This window comes from Hyla sarda, chromosome 4 (assembly GCF_029499605.1).
Source record: "Hyla sarda isolate aHylSar1 chromosome 4, aHylSar1.hap1, whole genome shotgun sequence".
Classification (NCBI taxonomy): domain Eukaryota; kingdom Metazoa; phylum Chordata; class Amphibia; order Anura; family Hylidae; genus Hyla; species Hyla sarda.
In genome coordinates, this window is record NC_079192.1 from 255,683,649 (window position 1) to 255,708,712 (window position 25,064).

The 25,064-nt window shown below is 40.4% G+C and overlaps 1 protein-coding gene across 6 annotated transcripts in view; it reads left to right on the forward strand.

The window, feature by feature from the left end:
* Positions 1-25,064, forward strand: part of TMEM117 (transmembrane protein 117) — a 283,837-nt gene that overhangs the window by 44,188 nt on the left and 214,585 nt on the right. For 5 of the 6 annotated variants that reach the window (XM_056573968.1, XM_056573967.1, XM_056573972.1 and 2 more), the window contains exon 3: positions 21,320-21,452. The exons of the other annotated variant lie outside the window; for it this stretch is intronic. In XM_056573968.1, coding sequence (XP_056429943.1) covers positions 21,320-21,452 — 133 coding nt within the window. The remainder of the gene's footprint in view (positions 1-21,319; positions 21,453-25,064) is intronic. 6 annotated transcript variants of the gene reach the window in all.

The window sequence follows — 25,064 nt, forward strand, 5'->3', positions numbered from 1 at the left end:
ACAGATGCGTCCACCATTGCTTGAATACGATCCTTTGAAGGATCAGATACAGTTTTATTTTCCTCAGACATGTTGATAATAAAGAGAATGTAGGTATACAATGAGAGAAATATACTGTGAGAAAGGGTGAAGGAAAAAACAATAATGTTGAATAATATCCACCAGTATATTAAATAATTAAACAAATAATTATCAAGCAGTTGTAAATTGAGAAAATTAATTAATTAATATATACGTATATCCATATGTATACATACTTATATAAACCTACACACATACATACATATATACACTTTTGTATTTATGGCAAAGTCAATTGGTTATGGAGGGGCAATACGCTGAGGGAAAAAGTTTTTCCCTCCAGCTTGTAATATATATTACAGTCACTAGATGGCAGTCTAACACAGTAGGTGAGAAACTAGAAAGAAATTTTTAAAATGGAAAGTGAAAAGGATACAAAGTATAATGGCGAACAGTTGTGAGGTAACAATGTAACGTTAAGTCACTGTGCGCTGCTACTCGCTCCGTCGATCTGAGGAGAATGACGGAAATCTCGTTCACCCTGACAGGAGATCACCTCACTGCCGGGTATCGCGAGATTTCGCGAGAGACGCGCTCGAGCGGCACCTAAGATGGCGGCGGCTATGCGAAGAATAGGAAAGGCGCAAGCCGAGGGAACGAACAGGGGACAAAGCCGGGATGAAGGTGACCAGGTGTAGAGAACGGGGGTTAGTGGAAAAAACCCCCAGCGGTAAGTATATGTATCAATTTAGAAGAAGGCTAATGCTGAAACATTATACTGTTGAGTATAATATGAAAGCAAGGAAGAAAATGGCGAAATTACAGTATATGAAAACAATTGTCTTGAAAAAGACAATTATATGTATGAACTGAAAGAAGATTATAGCAAAATAAAATGAATGAAATAAATAAATTAAATAAATTAAATAATAATTAAGTAATAAAAATAAATTAAATTAAGAAGTAATGAAAATAATAATTTTTTAATAATGAAATATTAGAGCAAATTTGAAAAAGTGAAGCACAAAATATTTTTTCAAATAACAGAGAGTACTTATCTGAACTGCTGAGCAGCAAAGAAGAGGAAGATACCTGTGTGTGGATTACCTTTATTACCTGGGCTGTGGACTGATTGGATGATCCATATAGCATACTAGGTTACGTCCTAGGTTTCATGGTTATATGCATTACATATGTAAAACGTTTTTTCTTTTATTATATACAATATATGTTTGCTGCTGTGTCAGTAAAGAAGTCATATAAGCATAATAGGAGCGTTTTGTCTTGCCTTAAAATCCTGTATTATTCAGCCTGTAGAATGATCCAAGAATCTTATATGTGCATAATTGCTAGTGTTAACAGTAAAAAAAAGAAAAAAGCGGAGGTGACTACTTTGATTGGATCAGTCACTGCATTGTTGAGTAGATCTTCTTATTTTGACTATGCTGATTAGCAGCTTGGGCACGGGCAAGGTTACAATCTTTTCCTAGGGCACGCTGACGTCAGCACTGTTGGTTTATCCCTCCACCTTCCCTCTCTTTGTCAGTGTCTACTGCTAATGTGCCACTTTCTGGGTACACCAAGATGGCCAACGCCAACCTGGTGTACCCAGGAAGTGGCACATGCGCAGTACAGCATTACACAGAGAGGGAAGGCAGAGGGAGAACATGATAGACCACCACCCGGTGTGCCATTTTAGGACCTTAAATGCTTAAATGATGTCCAAAAGAAATCTTCCAGGCTGTGGAAACACTTATTTAAGACAGTAATCTCATTTAATTTAAAATTACCAGGCCTAAAAATTTAGGTGCAACTTTCTGACCCCCCAAAGAATAGTAGGTGGAGTTTAACACACACACACACACACACACAAATGATTTGCAACAATGTTTAGGTGGTACATGTCATACTAACAACAACTTGAATGCCGAAACCAAAGATTTCCTAGCAGGACATTGTCCAGGGCATCTCAATGCCTCCGCCAGTTTGCCTTTACCCCATACTGCATTCTGGTACCATTTATTTTCCAGGATGTAAAAATTAGATTCATCCCTCCAGGCTTCAATCGCTCTATGGCTGAGCTGTGATGTAATTTTACTCATTTCACTCTTGTGGACAGGGGCCAGCATGAGCACTCTGACTGGTCTTTGACTACACAACCCAATAGACAACAAGCCATGATTTTGTGCGTGCTGACATCTTTATATCATAGCCAATAATAAAGGGGTACTCCGGTGGAAAAAACATTTTTTCTTATCAATTGGCTCCAGAAAGTTAAGCAGATTTGTAAATTACATATTTTAAAAAAATCTTAACCCTTCCAGTACTTATCAGCTGCTGTATGAGGACAGAGGAAGTTGAGTTGTTCTTTTCTGTCTGACCACAGTGCTCTCTGCTGACACCTCTGTCCATGTCAGGAACTGTCCAGAGTAGGAGCAAATCCCCATAGAAAACCTCTCCTGTTCTGGACAGTTCCTGACATGGACAGAGATGTCAGCAGAGAGCAATGTGGTCAGACAGAAAAGAACTATACAACTTCCTCGGCAGCTGATATGTACTGGAAGGGTCAGGATTTTTTAATAGAAGTAATTTACAAATCTGTTTAACTTTCTTGCACAAGTTTATTAGAATTTTTTTTCTTTTCCACCGGAGTACCCCTTTAAGTTTTTTCTTTTCTCTGTGATCAGACATCAGGTCATTGCTCCCATATATATAGCAGAATAGGAATATGGTAAATAGAAAATCAGAATAACACTAAACCATGTAGCTAAAAATTCACAATTTTATTAAATCCTTGTAAAAAACCCAATAACAATACTATAAATAGTTAGTATCAATACACAAGAAAGAAGAAGTTCTCCTATGATGAACAACTGTATATCCCAACGCGTTTCCCCGTGTATCTTATGATATACAACGGTTCATCAGGGGATGACAACAACAGTATACAAATATATACCTAATAAGCACAGAGATAGGGAGAAACAATACATATATATAGATAGCTTGCAACACATGGACAAAGGCACAACTTAATGCACAGAAGATGGGAGGACAATTAGAACTATACATATTTATAATACATCAAAGCAAACATATATACAGTACAAAGCACATGAATGCAGACAGACGATAGCAAGGCTTATTTGTGGCTTCATTTAAATATCCTCCGACTGATGTAGCGACCTCTAGGTAGTTGGATAGCAAAAAACGAGGTCACTGATAGAATAAGGACCCTAAGATAAGGGCTCCTCCACAAAAAGAGAGAGAAAGGCTTAACAGATGGCCCCCTGGAATAAAGACCTGATAATAGTTGCTACTTTACTACAGATAGCTCCAGACCATAATTGTCCAATCACCAGCATCCTATATGACCCTCCAAATTTTTAGATAAAGAATTCAGATAATAATACCACCTAGGTAAAAAAGCAACCTCTATGATGTCCACATAACCACAGTATTGTCCAAAAGATGTCCAGCCATTATCCATGGTAGTTACCCCATATCAGAATGCCATAGGCATGATACGTCCGTCTGCGGCTGGCGATCCACGTCGCAGATGCGCGTAAATAGAAAATCCCATACTACTCTGACATGTAATACATAGTTGTGACCTCTCACATCCTTCATTGTATTTTTATACATATGATATTACATTTATAAGTAGGTACTACAGGCAGTCACAGTGTTAATACAAAGTTTCCTAAAGCAGCATAATCCTCCATACAACATGGCCCCCTGAAACATTGAGTGGTGTATCACGCTGCCTTTGAGGGACAATCCCTTTTAATTTGTGTCAAAATATTAATATAGGCTTCTGTAGCAAGCACCACTTCTGAGGCATATCTATACCTTAACGTATATTTCATTTTTAAATGTTTGAGGTTATAATAGACTGTCACACCCGGCTGCAACATTTCTCAGAAGAACGCAATGGCTATATAGGAAGAAAAAAGTCCTGTTCTGGTGAAATAAATGATCAACAAAAATATGTAACGGTAATAAAATTGTAAGCTTTAATATACACAGTATGCACAGAGCTTTATATGTTTTTCTTATTTAATGCAGATGCAATATTAATGAAATGTTATAACATGCTTAATGCTTTTAAAATAAAAGGGAGACAAATATATTTAGGGTTCAGGTTACTGAACAGTTTTCTTTCAAACATGAGTTTGGTACTTCTGGTTCTGTTGCTGCCAATTATAGGTTACAAAATGAGAGCTCCTATTTTCAAACAGCTATAATCAAGCTTGTTACACAGTGACAACCCTAAAATCATATTAGATCAGGTCTCATGTACCTTACAGACAGCTCCATGGAATACTGTCTATTAAACAGCCACTACAAATTCTTCATTACCTGCGAAGCATGAAACGGGCTCATTTGAAGTTCATACTATATAAGGGGCACATGCCGGTATATTCTTGTGCCATGACTAAGAGCCAGTCCAGGCTCGAAACGCGTCGGTTTCTTCTCCTTTATGTTTTACTAACATGGATATCCCCTGCTTTTAACAATATGGAATAAAAGTAAAGTTTTAAGGAATTTCACTTTAGTACCCGTGGAGCAGCTTGAGGCCCCTGCTTGTTTGGCCTCTTTTTTTATTGTATTCCGTGACCTGGTCTGCTGTTTGCCTGCTTTGCTCTCCTACCACATGGAGCTTCTGTTTTCCGGTACTATACAGTGGTGAGCTGAAAACAATTTCTTTTTTCAACAATTCTTCATGCAGTCAAGCTAAAGGTCCTCTATTACACCATGAAGTATAAGGGTGTAGAAAGTGCAAGGGGAAATCCCTTCTCCATCACAAGAACAAACATGCCAATTAACTTGTTCAGATTTGATACGCAGATTTGATGCAGAGGATTTTCTGCAGCATATTTCAATGTAAACTTAATGACTGAGCACAGCTTCTAATCGGCAGTTACAAATCCTGCAAATCAAATCTGCAGAATAGGAAGGAGCAAATGATGCGTGTAGACCTATGTGTAATTTTGAATTGCAATAGGAAAAACACTAGGATCATAAAAACATACTTTTATTGGTGTACATTTAAAATATAGGCACACATAATTTAGAAAATTTAAACAAATAAGGATACAAGACAGTGGCCCTTATTTACTAAGAGTGTTGTGTAGGTTTCTTTGTGGGTTTTAATTTCCTACAATTTATTTTCCACGGTATTTACTAAGGTTTCCCTACAGTTTTCACTTTCCCTACATTTTGCTTTTTTTTTTTTTTTTACACATGCTCTGACCTGTAGGGTTTTCCTCAGCTCAAATCCACCACATTTTCTGTGGAAACTTTAGTAAATATGTTGGGATTTTGTGAAAATGTCGGGAGCACGACGGCCACGCCCCTTTTTCGTGTTTTATTAGCAAAATGGAGAGTTAATTGGGTTTTTTCTTTTCAGGCACAGATAGAATTTCTGGCGCAATGTGCCTGAAAATGGCGCATGACCCGACAAAACATGTCGGGTTTGCATTAGTAAATGAGGGCCAGTGTTTCTATGGTCCATAAACCCAGCTTATCCTAGTTACTGGATAAATTGCTGGAGTTGGGCTATACTGGCCCTACTAGTTACATGGGACCCCCTACCTGTTACTGCAGGGAGGCCTTCCTAGAGAATGCCAACCTGCAACAGTAACCGCCTATCTCTCCCTGGTTCTGGAGGGAATGGAGGCATCGGGTACAGTACGTATAGCACATCACCAGCAACAACTCAGCTGGTTTGTAAAAACCTCTGCTGGATTATTCGGTGAGTATACAGTTTGTAGGCACATCAAAATTGGTACAATGATTGCATACAAGTTTAGTACAGTGCAAGCCACATATTTCCAACGCGTTTTGTTGCGGCGCAATTTAAAGCGGCCCAACTCTTCAGGGACAAGTTTGTAGAGGGCAGGAGTATAGTTTCTCCCATCACCTATCTCACTGAATAGTAGTACAATCGTGATACGACATAGAGGTATAGATAAATATTCTGGTGTGCTTAGATAGAGAGGCCCAGATAAGATTATGTAGGTAATAGTCCAAAGCTTGTGTTCCCTCTTGTATTTAGATAGATACCGTCCTGTGGGTAGATAAAAATACTATATGTAGAGTATTGTTGAGTTTGTACATATTGTTTCGGATTTAAATAATTATTATAGCCTACCTTTGATTGGTACGGCGGGTGTATAGGTGCAGAGGCGATAGATGCACGGATACAATAGCTTTGTTTGATTTTAATCACTTGTTTTAGGCTGATAGAGGTAAGCCTAGCAAGGAGGAAGATAATATTAGTAAACTCACGTCGGTGTGGTTGGTATAATGTAAAGGGGAGATAAAGGATACTTATATTTACCTCGTATGTGAGGGTACAGAGCATTCACCCACAAGGGGATGGTCCCACATAAAGATTAGGGCAATATCTGTGGGTGAATAATTAGGTATAAATGTGGGAGTACCATTTACAGGGAGTAGCAAAAGTAATATTTAGATATATACATTTCCTACCATTCGGCGTCCTTAAGATGGTTTAAGGGGCCATTGGGATGCCTGGTATCTGCCTATAAAGCAGAGTAAATTTTACCTAAGGTAAGGTATAAGACAAGGTAGGCATAGATAGTTAATAATATGGGTTGTCTACTTACAGTTGGCTGGATAGATGGTCAGCTTATGCAGGGCTACAGGATGGCGTGGCATCTGCCATGTGCCGGCATCCTACTCCTTTTAAATACCCCCGGCATCCATTACAGGGCGCGCGGAGACCGGAAGTGAGGTCAATTCTGGTTTGCGCGCCACAGTGGAGCGCACGAGGTCTTGCTGTGTGTGCGCAGGCCGGAATACGGCTCTTCTCCCTCCCTTAAATCCCCCACTCCTTCCCTCCTACCCACAGGACGATATCTATCTAAATGCAAGAGGGAACACAAGCTTTGGACTATTACCTACATCATTTTATCTGGGCCTCTCTATCTAAGCACACCAGAATATTTATCTATACCTCTATGTCATAGCACGATTGTACTACTATTCAGTGAGATAGGTGATGGGAGAAACTATACTCCTGCCCTCTACACACTTGTCCCTGAAGAGTTGGGCCGCTTTAAATTGCGCCGCAATGAAACGCGTTGGAAATATGTGGCTTGAACTGTACTAAACTTGTATGCAATCATTGTACCAATTTTGATGTGCCTACAAACTGTATACTCACCGAATAATCCAGCAGAGGTCTTTACAAACCAGCTGAGTTGTTGATGGTGGCGTGCTATACGTACTGCACCCGGTGCCTCCATTCAGTCCAGAACCAGGGAGAGATAGGAGGTTCCTGTTGCAGGTTGGCATTCTCTAGAAAGGCCTCCCTGCAGTAACAGGTAGGGGGTCCTATGTGACTAGTAGGGCCAGTATAGCCCAACTCCAGCAATTTATCCAGTAACTAGGATAAGCTGGGTTTGTGAATCATAGAAACACTGTCTTGTATCCTTATTTGTTAAAATTTTCTAAATTATGTGTGCCTATATTTTAAATGTACACCAATAAAAGTGTGTTTGTTTTTATGATCCCAGTGTTTTTCCTACTGCAAATCAAACCTGCGCAAAATACTGTATGTATGAATTGACCCTAAGGGTACATTCACACATTCAGGATCCTGCGCAGATTTGATGTGCAGGATTTGTAACTGCAGATTAGAAGCTGTGCTCAGTCATTAAGTTTACATTGAAATCTGCAGCAGAAAATCCGTCATATCAAATCCTGCGCATCAAATCTGCGTACTTGTGAACGTACCCTTACACTAGAAAAGACTGACCATAGAGGATAGATGTGTTGAAGAGAATAGCTCAAGACATCTAAAAAATGTAATAAAAAAAAAAAATTACTAAATGATTATAGTACAAGATGGAGGATTAAAAAAAAAAATCAATCCTAGAGGAATACTTTCCGCATGGTGGGTCCCCTGAAAACCATAAATCGCTGTATGAAAGAGAGTTACCTGACTCACTAGACTCTTGGATAAAAAGAGTCCACTGGGTGGGACCAGTTCTGTGTCTCCAAAATCAAGTCAGGGTCTGGGACTACCAAACATGCTTACAGTATTAAATAGTACCTGCCACCATCACCATTGCTTTATATTATGCTGCTGGTATGTTGCCCTCTTCTTTATCTGACCCCCCCCCCCCTGCAGTTTTTCTTTTTCATTATCACCCAGTATTTCCTTCATAGTCCTCTTTCATAGCTTGCTCAGCATGCAGTGTGCACAGCGTTTGCTCCCATCTGTCTGGTTGACAGGCAGGGAGATGATCTGTGCTCGTCAGTGTCCAGGCTGCACTATGAGAGTTAGGACTCATGCATGAGTCTGAACTCTATGAGAGACTTGTGGCCGAGACATGTAGGGAGACCCCTAGTGGTCAGTTTTTCCAAGTCAAAATAAATATATAAATATAAAAAAAATTTAATGACATCCAAAGTGCTCAGTTGTTCATTATCTATGGGGCTTAGAGTTCATTCAGTTGCTACAGTAGCTCTCTTTCATTGTATCTGTGAAATAGCATAAAAAGTGGCAAAAGAGGGGAAAAAGTTGATGGCTCAGAGCACACAGCTTAGACAACAACCCAAAAAGACCGTCTACTTATTTATAGAAACTAGCAAAAGGAAGGATAAAGAACCACTACTAGTATGTTGTTATAAACAGATCCGCTTGACTCTGTAAGAACCTGTTTATTGTTCGGTTATGATCCCCACCTTGTTTGAATGACAACAAAAGAATAATCTTCTGTAAGAACATTTTATAGGTTTTATGTGCCTAAGCTTGTTGTTTGCCAGAATGAAGATTACTGGGTCCGCACAGCTGCTTAAACTACAAATCATTTCAGAAATCTGATAGAATGCAAAAAGTAAACTGATATTTCCAGCGTCTATTGAACAGTTATATCTGTAGAAAAGTATAACCATCATCATAATATGATACGGAACAAATGAGATGACAAACACAAGCATTGTGGCTGAAACCAGCATCAAAGGCTTCTTTGCTCTTGCACTATGGCAGATGCCTTTAAGATTCCTTAAAGCTCGTAGAGAACAGAAATAGCATGTAAATATAATTATACCAGGTATTAGAAAACCGAATGCAAATCTAGACAGTGTAAGGGGTACCACAAAAGTCATCGGTTGATCTAAGTAATCCAAACATGCAACAACCTTTACTGCATGCTTTGTGTTTAGTATGTAATAGATGTCAGGGATTGATTCAATGAAAATGAATATCCATATTGCAGTTGTGCAGACCTTGGCTTTCTTCTTGTCCCACCATCTTGGAGCAGTCAGTGGATGCACAGAATAAAGGTATCTATCAAAACTTATGAGCATTAGGAAAAAGATGCTGCCATATATGTTGATGTTGAAAAAAATTCTCTTAAACTGGCAAAATGCCGGAACAGAGTACATAACTACCTTATTAATGCTGAAGTAGATGGAGATCGGAAGAATAATAATCCATGTAAAGTCACAAAGTCCAAGATTGAACAAGAAAATAGTGCTACTTGTCCATTCTTTTCTGTAGTGGGCATAACTTATAAGAACAATTATATTCCCCAGAAATCCAACAATAAGGCAGACAAAACATATAGTAATGAGAATATAGCAGTACCATTCAAGCTTGTCATCTGAGCAGAAAAAAGACACGTGCGATATTGTGGTATTGTTGCTCTTCCAGTTTTGACTCCCTGTAGTATAAGAGTAACCAGATTTGTAATTTAGATCATAGTTAAAAGGCATTTCATGAAAAGATGTTAACATATAACATTAGATAGTCTTTTCTACATTTCATAGACAGATTCAGACATTTAAAGTGGTTACCAAGTCACAGATAACTTCCTTAAAGAGGACGTAACAAGATTTTACTGTCATTAAATAGCTTAGGGCTCCGAGCTTAGACACCTTTTTTACAGTTTCTTGGTACACCTTCCTCTTCCTGAGATTTGAGGATTTATAGTTTGACAATTCAGGGAGTTATATGGGTGTGAATCTACTTTTAATAATAGCAAAAGAACAGAGAGGGCGCTCCGTAGCGCGTTACCACTTAATGATACACGGGTGAACAATGATAGGAACAATGCTCACCCAGGAGGTTACACTCGCCAAGCGTAACAATGGAAAGTAGCTTGTAATAGTGTATGCCGGCAGCCAATCCACCTCAGGGTAAATATAAACGAAACCATGGAGCCTCCAGGAGAGTGGCGGATATCAATGGGCGCTGGACATACTCGTGGGGTAAAAAACTTTAATCACCCATCATGCAACGCGTTTCACAGATTATCTGCTTCATCAGGCATACCCAGGTGAGTACAAGCATGCTATATATAGAGCTAGGTGGCTAACCCTTCAGGGGAACCCACAAGGGATTAACCCCCGGGGCTCCACCGAAGGGGAACCACCCTGCTAACAGAATTACACATAAATATATAAACACATATAATTACAGAAAATTCATAGATAATAAACATATAAAAAATATATAGTATAAAATGCCTGTGGAGTGCTAAATGGCCTAACCTGAATCTCCGTTACACCTGAAGAGGTGTCCTCTCCCTGAAGAAAGTACTGACCCCGTTTAAAGCCTCAGGCCTCTCACCACAGCCAAGCCAGATCACCCTGCTCTGTACTGACGAGGGGCAAAAACCCCGAAACCGCTGTCTACAGATGGGTCGAAACTTCCCTTTTGGGGAGTAGTCTGGCTTGGCATAACTCCCGTTCAGCTTTTTATATTCCTTAACAGGAGCTAAGCTGATACCAGGGAACACTACCTGAAAAGGTTGTGTAATGAGCTGCTTTACACAGTTGTGTAATGAGCCTGCGGAGTGCTAAATGGCCTAACCTGAATCTCCGTTACACCTGAAGAGGTGTCCTCTCCCTGAGGAAAGTACTGACCCCGTATATATATATAATATATATATATATATATATAAAATATGAAGAAATGCAGGGGATAATTGCAGGGGATAGAAAGCACATAACTACCTGTCCAATATGCTGAGTATGACAATATAATAAACACAAAAATAAATATAAAAAAAATATATATGTAAAAAATAAATTAAATACAAATAAAAATAATTAAAAAAAACGTGATTACCGAGCATTTTCAATTGTTGGGTGGTTCCCCTTCGGTGGAGCCCCGGGGGTTAATCCCTTGTGGGTTCCCCTGAAGGGTTAGCCACCTAGCTCTATATATAGCATGCTTGTACTCACCTGGGTATACCTGATGAAGCAGATAATCTGTGAAACGCGTTGCATGATGGGTGATTAAAGTTTTTTACCCCATGAGTATGTCCAGCGCCCATTGATATCCGCCACTCTCCTGGAGGCTCCTTGGTTTCGTTTTAATTTTAATAATGGGAGGGATATCACATGATTGGTGTTATACAGTCAGGGGGTGAGGGGAGAGTATGCCTAATACACACCCCCTGACTGTATAATCCCGCCCATTAACTGATATTTATTCCCATTATTAATATGAAGGGGAATCAGACAGGGTTATAGTGCTGGTGAACCTGACTAATATGAGGTATACCTTACCCAGATCAGTGCTGCCATTCAGAAGATACAGGTCGTATTAGGCTCCATTGCTGAGATATTAGTTTTCTCCTCTATGCAATGGAGGCGGGAACAGACAAACTGAACATCCTAGCATTGTCCTCTTAGCCTAAATATGCCCTCCTACAGAGCGCTCACATGGGTGAAGGGTCCATGAATATTTATGAGGTGGAAGGGCATATCGATGTAGAAGGGACGGAAGCAGGGATGCTAGGAATGCTGACTCCCCTCCTCTATTGCACAGGGGGGAAATCAACATATTAGCAATGGAGAATAATACTTATTGTATCTCTTAAACAGCAACGCTAATCAGTGTAAATAATTACTTTATTTTAATTGGCTGTTGATATAATACATAGACAAAATGAGTCTAGTAGAGCCGAAAACTGCTAATACACAACAGCGCTCACTCTGCAGGACCTTACAAGAGGTCCCCCCTCTAACATGTTAAAAGGGAACTCATTTGTGTCTTATGAATAGTAGTATATCAAAAATGCACTTACCAATTTTTTAAAATTTTTCCTAGAGTTTGTAGGCAGCATAAAAAGGAATTGGTTAAAGCCCCCTAGCTACAATCAGAGACAGGATGATTAACAAAAAATCAATGAGGTACTTCACCCTATCAAGCTGAACACCAGACAGACAGGAAATTATGGGTGGGAAGCTGGTGCTGCCTACAGACTCCAGAAAATAAAAATTTTGGTAGGTACATTTTTGTTTTCCTGATTGTCTTTTTTGGGAGCACACACTGGGAATAACAGCACAGATGAGTATAATTCCAGATAGTGTGGGAAGAGTAGCATAACACCTTTACCTCAGTAAGCAGGGGCATAGGCCTGCTAGGAGAGGGAGGCTTAAAGGGATATTCCAGGTTTTATTAACTTTTCAGTATCATGCCCTTGATGGCAAATTATGTCTTGAGTACCTTTACTTGCCTTACATGTGTGGTGTGGATTGACTGTTTTGGCTTGAGATAACAGCTGATCACAGGGGGCTTGGTTTCTTTTTCTCATCCTTACAAGCCATCCCCTAATAACATGTGCAGTCCAGCTGTGTGTGTCACTGCACCAACATACAATGTGTCCCCTGCTGTCTGCACACTGCTAAAATCATGTGACAGCGAGAGATGCATTGAACGGCACGGCAGCACGTACAGCTGGACCGCACACATGTCATCAGGGGGCTGGCTTGTCAAGGAAATACAACAAGAAGCCAAACCCCCTGTGATCTGCTGTTGTCTCGAGTCGAACAGGATGGTGGAAAAGGCTTGAGACAACAGTCATCCAGAGACCGAAGGAATGCTAAACCTGGGAGGACAAAAAATAAAAACACAAAAAAGGGGATGTTCCACCCCACACATGTAAGGCAAGTAAATGTACTTAACCCCTTAAGGACCGGGGTTTTTTCCGTTTTTGCATTTTCGTTTTTTGCTCCTTGCCTTTAAAAAATCATAACTCTTTCAATTTTGCACCTAAAAATCCATATGATGGCTTATTTTTTGCGCCACCAATTCTACTTTGTAATGACGTCAGTCATTTTGCCCAAAAATCGGGCAAAAAAAAACGGTGAAACAGGAAAAAAAAAACATATGTTTATTTTTATTTTTATTTACACTGTTTTTTTTTTTTTATTGGAAAAGGGGGGTGATTCAAACTTTTAATAGGGGAGGAGTTAAATGATCTTTATTCACTTTTTTTTTTCACTTTTTTTTTTGCAGTGTTATAGGTCCCATAGGGACCTATAACACTGCACACACTGATCTTCTATGCTGATCACTGGTTACTCATAAGAAACCAGTGATCAACGATTCTGCCGATTCTGGATCTCAGGCACTGAGCAGTCATTCGGCGATCGGACAGCGAGGAGACAGGAAGGGGCCCTCCCGCTGTCCTGTCAGCTGTTCGGGATGCCGCGATTAGCCGCGGCTATCCCGAACAGCCCGACTGAGCTAGCCGGGAACTTTCACTTTCGGTTTTAGCCGCGCGGCTCAGCTCTGAGCGCGCGGCTAAAGGGTTAATAGCGCGCGGCGCCGTGATCGGCGCTGCGCGCTATTAGAGGCGGGTCCCGGCTTCACTATGACGTGATATGACGCGGGGTTACTGTGTAACCCCGCGTTATATCAGAAGAGCAGGACCAAGGACGTACCGGTACGTCCTTGGTCCTTAAGGGGTTAAGGGAAAAATTCATTTTTTTTTTTTTTTTTTTTTTTAAGTCAACTGGTGCCAGAAAGTTAAACAAATTTGTAAATTACTTCTATTAAAAATTCTTAATCCTTCCAGTACATATTAGCAGCTGTATACTACAGAGGAAATTGTTTTATTTTTGGTTTTCTTCTCTGTCTGACCCCAGTGCTCTCTGCTGACACCTCTGCCCATTCTAGGAATTGTCCAGAACAGCATATGTTTGCTATGGGGATTTTTACCTACTGTGGACAGTTCCTGACATGGACAGAGGTGTCAGCAGAGAGCACTGTGGTCGTGACTGAAAAAAAATCCAAAAAGAAAATAATTTCCTCTGTAGTATACAGCCGCTAATAAGTACTGGAAGATTTAAGATTTTTCAATAGAAGTAATTTACAAATTTGTTTAACTTTCTGGCACCAGTTGATTTCAAAAAAGTTTTCCACTAAAGTTTTCCTTTAAGACATAACTTAACATCGCAGGCACGATAGTGAAAGGTTAATAAAACCTGAAATACCCCTTAAGGGAGCAGTATGCCATCAAGCACTACTTATTGTACACTATTTGTACACCTTGAGGCTGATAAATGGCAAGCAACGTGTACAACTTAAACTGGGGTCCTGCACTGGAAAACATTTTTATTTAAATCAACCAGTAACAGAAAGTTAAACAGATTTGTAAATTACTTCTATTAAAAAATCTTATCCTATTCAATAATCAGCTGCTGTTTTGATCCACAGGAAGTTCTTTTCTTTTTGAATTTCCTTTCTGCCTTACCACAGTGCTCTCTGCTGACACCTCTGTCCATGTCAGGAACTGTCCAGAGCAGGATAGGATTTCTATGGGGATTTTCTCCAACTCTGGACAGTTCCTAAAATGGACAGAGGTGTCAGCAGAGAGCACTGCAGTCAGGCAGAAAGGAAATTCAAAAAGAAAAGAACTACCTGTTGCTCATAACAGCAGCTGATAAGTACTGGAAGGATCAAGATTTTTTTAATAGAAGTAATTTACAAATCTGTTTAACTTACTGGCACCAGTTGATTTAAATTATTATTTTTTTTTTCCAGTAGAGTACCCCTTTTAAGCACAATGACCCACTTAACCAGCCCATTGCCAGTGGGCCACAGAGCACCTGTGGTCAGAGCTAACAGGCTATAACCTTTACAGAGCCAACCCAAAATCAGAGCAGGAAAAAAGGGGACAAAGGAACCCCTGCCAAGCAAGTTCAGGTGAAATTTAGCCATTTCTCCGGTTGGCAGAAGAGAAACCACCATCTTTTTTTTTTTCCCTGTCCCTGCCTATTGCCCATCTATCACTAACCCCCTCCCTGCCTTTAATTTGTTTTTACTATATTAAATATGCCTTTTTGTCTGCCTGGTAGTGTGCTCACTACCAGGCCGACTTCCACAGCAGGCGCGACGTCACTGATGCCTGCTGGGGCCGACACTTCCGCCCTTAGTTCATCTATACAGGGTGCCTCCAGCTGTTTTACCACTACAACTCCCAGCTTGCCCTGACATCTATTGGCTGTCAGGGCATGCTGGGAGTTGTATTGGGGAAACAACTGGAGGCACCCTGCCGCACATCCCGCTCCCCCGAACTCTGCCACACACACCCGCTCCATGCGTCTGTCTGTCACCCCCCCAAGAATAAAGTGGAGGGGGAAATGTTAAATTACACCGGGAGTCGGGAGCCAGGGCCAGTGTGCGAGGCCAGGCATCCTGCGTGCATTCTCATAATTCATAGTGCTCGCTCCCACCTGTCTGATTGACAGGCAGGGAGAGAGCTCAGCCTGACTGAATTCGGACCGTTGCCTGGCCGGGATCGGTCCAAATTCATTTGTGATGTCACAGGAGGCTGCAGCCAGCCACTAGGAGGGAGACCCCTGGTGGCTGGATTTCAACATTAAAATAAAGTATTTTAATTACAAAAAAAATAATTAAAGTATATTAGAAATATTTTGTAGTACATCAGTCCAATTGATTTCAAAGGGATTATGCTGCACTGTGCACAAGGTGTCACGAAAATCCCGATTCTGGCTTCCGCAGAAAGGATAGACTTGTCTATTCTTTCTGCTGCTTTCTCTCAGAAATGCATTGCCATCTATTAGATGGAGAATTTCCGAGCAGTACTAGATCCCGCCAGTTTATTCAAATGTGCCCATTGTCTGCCCGTGTTTTGTGGGCTGACATACCGCATATTTTATGCTTTGTGAACATACCCTCAGACCAGGTTGGCAGAACATATACTGGTTCCTTGTCTGTTGATCATATTTTATGGAATGAAAATGTGCCATATAAACCGTACTTCCAGTAAAGTATCTGATCACAACAAGCATTTTTGTTTAGTATAATACTTCACATGTGGGGGTAATTTATCAATGTTACTTTTTTTTTTCTTTTGAAAGGTAAACATTTTTGCACAAGTTACCTCCTGCTATGAGCATACTTAAAAGCTGACATATCCATTTAAAGCAGTCACTGTACACATGACATATGATCGATTTAGATTTATTATACATTATGCACCACTTTGATAAATGAGTTGCACAAACACAATCCGTTATTGGCCCTTATCTGTTATAAGAACAGAATATGTGCATGGAATGATAAATCCCCCCATAGTCTGTATATCCTCACACCGAACAGTGACTAAACAATACTATAGATATCACTGAAAATTTACAATGTATTAGATCAAGTGTTACATACCCTTATTTAAGAATTCTGAATTATTCCTGTCCCAGTAAATCGGACCACAGTCTGGGATTTGTGAATGTAGTTGCTGGTTTTCAGTCATTTTGCTGCAAATTATATACTTTATCTTTGTCGAAATTATTTTCTGAGTAGAGTCCCCTGAAGTAAGAGTTTATTATAGGACCGTCCTGTTGTCTTGATTTCCGCACACTGACTCTGAGCACATGTTGACTTTCCAGTTCATAATGTGTGAATGTATTTGCTTAACTGAACACTAACACTGTATCTGTGAACTATGAAATCACCTTGTTGATTATAAATCTGTATTACTCAGAATCATTTTGGCTTATCTTATATTTATTTGGCATTTATTTTGTAACTATATTATTTTTTATTTGCATTTTTTAAAGGGGAACTCTGGTACATAAGTTCTTATCCCCTATCTACAAGATTGGGTATAAGTGACTGATGGTGGGGATCCCCCTATCTCCTGCCGGGCATCTCTGCTCTCCTCATGCATGGAGGAGAGCCGGGTTGCCGAGCAGAAGATAACATGGGGTCCCACCAGTTGGACTACCTGCGATCAGACACTTATAACCTCTCCTGTGGATAATAACTTATGCACCGACTTTCCCCTTTAACATTTGCTAGTAAAATTCCACGTTATATTGGGATTTTGCCCTTGAGACACAGTGGTGACTACGGCACTGAGGTTGGTACCTAGCTGTGCCAACTGTGTTTTTGGTAATATATACATGAGATCATGTTATAGTTAATGAGGAGGAGCCTGGTCTGGACATTGTACTAATGGAAGGATATGCTTAGGTGTAATTTTTGTAATCTCTGGCTGCCTACATACTGTATGTAGAACAGTGCTAACTCTGGCAGGTGTATTGTCCAATGCTATATGTCTAAGCCTGGTAGAAGAGCCCCTTAGCTAAATATTATTATGAGAGCATTAGGTCTCATTCTGAGTAAAAGAACCAAAATAATGAAATTACATAGACCAAAGGTATATGATATAGAAGTTTAGTAGTTGCCAATTGCCATAGGGACTAGCCTGTGAAAGTATATTTTTATACAGACTGGCTATTAAAGAAAATGTTCCAAGTAAGCCCTATATAATGTAAAATGTCAGAAAACAAGATTAACCAGTGTAAATGAGGGTATGTTATGCACCATTTTTTACTTGAGCTGGTCTGTCAAGAAGTGCATTTCTATGTAGATCGACCTCTATAGAGAAGTGCACCATGTAGCTGTTTCTATAGGGTCTAGTCTGTACAGAAATAAAATTAATGTCCATAATATTACACTGCATGGAGGGAAGAAAAAAATTTGTGGCCGCTGCATGTGAATGAAACCTCACCCACCTGCAGGGGCCAATGGCTGCACAATTTTGCCATTAATGCCAGCAAAATTGTACATCTAATGGCCACCGCATGTTAGCATGATTTTGTCAATATTTACAAAGCTCCAATAGTAATTTTTTTCAAGGTAGGTTATTATACCCTCATACCATGGTTCATACCAGATGTGTTTACAAGGTGTATTGTACCTCCATACTGTAGTTTTTATAGTATTTCTGATCCAAACGTATCAATGTCAGATTGATATATGAGTGGGAGGAGAATTATCCCTACTATGCCAACTGGTATTGCCCCTCTTAGAGGAAATCATCAGTCATCAGTTTTGAGGGGCCAGGGAAGCTAGCTATGTTTTTAATACCAGTCGTCAATATATGGCTGTCACAGTGGTGGATCATAATATGTGATACACCAGAAAAAATGGCGTCCTGCACTCGCCGTGTAGATTCTGAACCTTCAGCTCCCATCTCGGGCTGCTAATCCGGCAAAGGAGAGGAGGTGGCGTGGGGCGCTGGGGGGGGGAGGGGGCATGTTAACAGCCTTGGGCCTAACTGGATATACCCACAGACTTCTGTAGACCAAACATATGGCAAAAGAGTTTCCTTTTAGAATACGTTCTAGCAAGGTTTGTCATCTTATGTTTTTTTTCAACCTTGTTTGAATACAAAGTTTTTTTTTTCTTTTATCCTTTTCAATAATTGGGGATTTCTAGCCTACGCATCTAACATTGTGTGAACAATGTCTGTTAATTCATTTATTTATTATTTATATTGCTTTTTTTTAGTTTGCTATTTTTTTTAACCCCTTAAGGACGCAGCCCATTTGGGGCTTAAGGACCCAGAAAATTTTATTTTTACTTTTTCATTTTTTCCTCCTCGCCTTCAAAAAATCATAACTCTTTTATATTTTCATCCACAGACTAGTATGAGGGCTTGTTTTTTGCGAGACCAGTTGTCCGTTGTAATGCCATCACTCACTTTACCATAAAATGTATGGCGCAACCAAAAAAATACTATTTGTGTGGGGAAATTAAAAAGAAAACCGCAATTTTGCTAATTTTGGAAGGTTTTGTTTTCACGCCATACAATGGTAAAAGTGACGTGTTCTTTATTCTTTGGGTCAATACGTTTAAAATGATACCCGTGATAACATACTTTTCTATTACTGTTGCGCTTAAAAAAAATCACAAACTTTTTAACCAAATTAGTACATTTAAGATCCCCCTATTTTGAAGACCTATAACTTTTTCATTTTTCCTTATAAGCGAAGGTATGAGGGCTCATTTTTTGCGCCGTGATCTGTACTTTTTATTGATACCATATTTGCTTATATAAAACTTTTAATACATTTTTTATAAAATTTTTTTGGAATAAAATGTTATAAAAAAGCAGCTATTTTGGACTTTTTTTTTACGTTCATGCCATTCACCGTACGGTATCATTAACATATTATTTTAATAGTTCAGATATTTACGCACGCGGCGATACCAAATATGTATATAAAATATATTTTTATCACTTTTTGGGGGTGAAATAGGGAAAATGGGGCAATTTACGTTTTTATTGGGGGAGGGGGTTTTTCAAATTTTTTTTTACTTTTACTTTTTTTACTTTTACACTTTAATAGTCCCCATAGGGGACTATTTATAGCAATCACTCGATTGCTAATCCTGTTCAGTGCTATGTTTAGGACCAGGGTTAGATCAGGGTTATCGGTCATCTTCTGCTCTGGTCTGCGGAAAGGCAGATCAGAGCAGAAGACTCCTGGAAGACAGCGGAGGCAGGTGAGGGGACCTCCGGCTGCCGTGCTGGATGACCGGATCGCCGCTGCAGCGCTGTGGGCGATCCGATCATCCAATTAAGTGACCGCGATGCTGCAGATGCCGTGATCGGTATTGATCACGGCATCTGAGGGGTTAATGGCGGACATCCGCGGGATCGCAGCTGTCTGCCATTACCGGCGGGTCCCTGGCTGCGATCAACAGCCGGGACCTGCCGCGCATGATCCGGGCATCGCTCCGATGCTTAGGACGTAAATGTACATCCTGGTGCGTTAAGTACCACCTCACCAGGACATACATTTACGTCCTTCATCGTTAAGGGGTTAAGTTGTATTCCTGTATTTATTAGTGTAGGATGCATATGACTTCTGCTATTAGACAGGTTCAGATTGGGAGCATTAGTTAAACATTTTTATATTTTAATTGTGTAAACATAGAAGCTTAATGGCGAGGTCAAGTAAGGTTACAGTAATATCTTAATTCATCTTACAATGAACAGTAACAAGCTTAAGGTTAGAGAATTAAATTGGCTTTCTGTTGCAGGAGTTGCTTGCCTTGCTTTGTTGAATTGCTCTGTGAATGCGGAAATATGTTTAAATTATGTAGTAATACAATAGATTTGGTTTGGACTAGAGCTACAAAGAAAATAATGTCTATTCAGCTGTTCTATTTCTATTGATTCTATAATCTTCTATAGGGACCAAACTATTACATAATTAGCAATTACCACAGAAATCTCCATATTTGTGCATTTTCTACATAATTGGCAACATTGTATGAATTTCTTTAACATAATGAATAGTAGAAGTGTGAGTTAGTGTAAGTGAGAGGAATTCCAATTTGTACGTTTTTTTTTTGTTTTTTTTACATAAAGTGTACTGTAATGAAAACACTGAAATGGAAACAAAAATGCAGTGTGAACCCTTCCTAAGGGTAGGAATCACAAGACAAACTGGACTCACATTTCTTGTGCTTTGGTTAGTACAGCTAGAAAACTCCTATTTCTACATTTTTCTGTGTATTGTTTCTTTTGTTACCTCTTCCATTTTACTGTTCATTATCACTTCGTGACGGCTGTCATGCCTCCTCCCATAGACTTGTATTGAGGGGGCGGGGCATGACGTCACACAGGGGCGGAGTCGTGATGTCACGATCTTTCGTCCCCGTGGTCGGGAGCCAGACCCTCCAGCGCTTCCGGAGCAGTAACAGGTGGGTGCTGCGTGCTATATTGCGGGGGTCCCCAGCGTCGGGACCCCCACGATCAGACATCTTATCCCCTATCCTTTGGATAGGGAATAAGATGTCCAGGGGTGGAGTACCCCTTTAAGTAGCTAGCTATTTGTCTTTGGATAGGGGATAAGATGTCCAGGGGTGGAGTACCCCTTTAAGTAGCTAGCCATTTGTCTAACTAGGTTGCATAATTTCACTTTATTCACAAGATGTATTTTTATTTAATTCTATGTTACCTCAACAAAGTGCTTTGATTTTCACAATATTTGAGGGCTAGGTTGTATACTTAACATTGTATTACGTACATATTGTGTGCCCTTGTCATAGACACAAGTACTATTAGTTACACAGTATTTATTACACTATCACTTTTTATTTTAATAGTGCGCAAAATAAAAAGTTAAACTGCATATTGGTAAATTACCTATGTCGGTACATTTTTGTTTTAAATGATTGAATGTTCTTTTTTTTTGGCAGGTCATTTACTTCGGCTGAAAGTTTTTAGAGAGGATCATGGCTCATGGATGACCATGTTTTTCAGTACAATACTTTTTCTATTCATCTTTTCCCATATCTACAACATTTTTCTTCTTATAGCTGGAAACATGAGGTAGGTAGAAAAAGTTTGCTTATTTTAAGAAACTACAAAAGAATCATACATAAAATACATTACAAAAAATTACTATTACATGCAAAAAAAATAAATAAATAAAAACTATTAAAAAGAACAGCATTAAAGGGGTACTCTGGACGTCACGCCCCCTCCCATAGACTTGCATTGAGGGGTTCGGGTGTGATGTCACAAGGGGGCGGAGTCATGGCATCACGATACTCCAGCCTGGGGTTGTAAGTCTTCATACACGGAGTGATTATCACTTTGTGCAGCTGGGACAGGTGGGTGCTGCATGAGGGAATGTGGGGGTCCCCAATGGCGGGACCCCCGCGATCAGACATCTTAGGGCTTAGGGCCGGAGTACCCCTTTAAATGATGTGCTTAAAGGGGTACTCCCGTGGAAAACTTTTTTTTTTTTTTTTAAATCAACTGGTGCCAGAAAGTTAAACAGATTTGTAAATCACTTCTATTAAAAAATCTTAATCCTTACAGTAGTTTTTAGGGGCTGTATACTAAAGAGAAATCCAAAAAAAGAAATGCATTTCCTCTGATGTCATGACCACAGTGCTCTCTGCTGACCATTTTAGGAACTGTCAAGGGCAGCATATGTTTGCTATGGGGATTTTCTCCTGCTCTGGACAGTTCCTAAAATGGACAGTAGAGGTCCGCAGAGAGCACTGTGGTCATGACATCAGAGGAAATGCATTTCTTTTTTGGATTTCTCTTTAGTATACAGCCCCTAAAAAGTACTTGAAGGATTAAGATTTTTTAATAGAAGTGAGTTACAAATCGGTTTAACTTTCTGGCACCGGTTGATTAAAAAAAAAAAAAAAAAACGTTTTCCATGGGAGTACTCCTTTAAAATGCCCTTAGCACCTCGACCCTTGATAAAGCCGGTTACGGCTGGCGAAACGTCGGGGGTGGGGGGTGGGGTGTTAATGTGATATTTTAACAGCAGCATTGGGATAGTACAATAATACAATGATCTAATAGAGTTGGATTCATAAGTAATTATTCCTATAGAAAATATAAGTGGCATTCGGACAAGAGAAGCCATGTATCCAACTATTAGATAGTTTATGAATGGAAATGCACTATATTAACCCTAAACTGACCCAATGACTGTGGTCTTAATCCACATTATTTTTTGATTTCTCCCAAATTTACAACTTTTAACTGAAATTAATGAAAGTAAAATTTTAAATTAGGGTTCCCGAGTTTGGGAAATTAGTCCCAGGAGGGCGTAAGCCTGAGTGAGAATTTGAGAAAGTGTCATTTGTGTTCAGGGCTTCACACTCGTGCTCGTGGTTACAGTAATACAAACGTACCTGTATGGAAACATTACACTAAACATAACGGTCAGATTTGTGCCCAATGACCGTGACGGAGGGTACGCCTTTAGTGGGCATACCCTGTAATGGATGATTTGAAAAAGAGGGAGGGTTGGGAGGGGTCCGCAAAACGACACGTACGCCCCTCCCATAGGAGCAGGGGCGTTATATACCCCCGCGCCTACCTGCAACTACTTGACGCCCCGCCTGGATGTGTGGGGGTGGAGATGCTCCCGCCCTTCACACAAATACAGCCAATAGGCTTCACACTTGGGTTCAGGGCTTCACACTCGTGCACGTGGTTACAGTAATACATACGTACCTGTATGGAAACATTACACTAAACCTAACGGTCAGATTTGTGCCCAATGACCGCGACAGAGGGTACGCCTTTAGTGGGCAAAAATGAACCTGGTAGGAATAAAAAAAGGGGGCAAAAATAAAACTGTTAGAAAGTGACACACAACATGCTACCTGACAGACTTGGTGATGATAACCTTGTGGAGCCATATCTCCTGTAATCAAACTACCCTCGAATAAGCAACTTGCCTGACTAAACCATACCTTCAACGGACAAGCTACCCACTCAGTGATCTTAGGAGTGACGTCCCGCTGCGATTTACCGATCCTTTCATCGCCATCATGCCTGTAGAAATGACCAGTCCCTGGGCAACCAACATACCCATAAATGCGAGAGTTCTGTATGCGAACCATCATGCCTGTGGACTAAACAGATCCCGTGTACCATCGTGACTATGGACGTGTCAGATCCTACGCAACCATTGTGGCTATGGACCTAAGGCTTTTTTATTTTAATTTTATTTATATATTATATTTTTGTTCTTTGCAACCACCTGTGTGTCATGAAATTATTTCTGTGACAAACGTGTTCGTGACAATACCTTCGCGGTGTATCCTCCTGCAGGCGTGGCAGGTATGAAGCGTATACAAGCGCCTATTTGTCGTGATGTAGTTGCTCAGAAGACGTGTCAGTGATAACAGTTGCGCTGTGCCCTCCCCTGCAGACGTGGCAGGTAGAACGGGTATACAACAGCCTGTGAAGCGTGATGTTGTTGCTCTGAAGACGTGTCAGTAGCAACAATTGCATGGTGCATCTCCCTGCAGACGTGGCAGGTATAACGGGTGTACAACAGCCCATAATTCGAGATGTTATTGCTCTGAAGTTGTCAGTTACAATAACCTGCTTGGTGCTTCCCCTGAAGACAAGGCAGACATAGAGGGTAAACAACCACTTGTGTGTGTCGTAATGTTATTGCTCTGATGACGTGTCAGTAACAATACCCTACGTGGTGCCTACCCCATGCAGACGTGGCAGGAATAACGGGTAAACAACCACCTATGTGTCGTATAGTTATTGCTCTGAAGACGTGTCAGTAGCAAATAACTGCGTCATACCGACCCCTGCAGACGTGGCAGGCATAACAGGTAAACCACCTATGTGTCATATAGTTATTGCTCTGAAGATGTGTCAGTAGCAACTAACTGTGAAGCGTGATGTTGTTGCTCTGAAGACGTGTCAGTAGCAACAATTACGTGGTGCATCCCCCTGCAGACGTGGCAGGTATAACAGGTGTACAACAGCCTATGATTCGAGGTGTTATTGCTTTGAAGATGTGTCAGTAACAATAACCTGCATGGTGCCTCCCCTGAAGACGTGGCAGGCATAAAGGGTAACCAACCACTTGTGTGTCGTAATGTTATTGCTCTGAAGACGTGTCGGTAACAATATCCTATGTGGTGCCTCCCCCTGCAGTCGTGGCAGGAATAACGGGTAAAGAACCACCTACATGTCGAAATATTATTGCTCTGAAGATGTGTCAGTAACAATAACTTGTGTGATACCGACCCCTGCAAACGTGGCAGGCATAAAGGGTAAACAACCACCTATGTGTCGTATAGTTATTGCTTTGAAGTAGCAATTACCTGCGTGGTGCCACCCCCAGAGGACATGGCAGGCATAAAGGTAGAGGCTGACTATCAGATGTCAACTTACAGTGCTAAAATGTGATTGTGATACTGACTTGGTGACTACCATGGTGCAACTACTCCAGTAACCTGTATGACCTATCAGCCGCAGGAAAAGCTATTATAACCGCGTGGTGGCATATGCCCATGATACGAACTGTGTGGTGGCAATGAGTGAGAATGACTTGGTGGCGTACATGATGCAATTCGAAAAGTAATTATGTCCGGAACTTCCGGTGAACTAACAGACATTTAGTACAACTGGAAAACATGCGTGGTTACAACGTCTAAC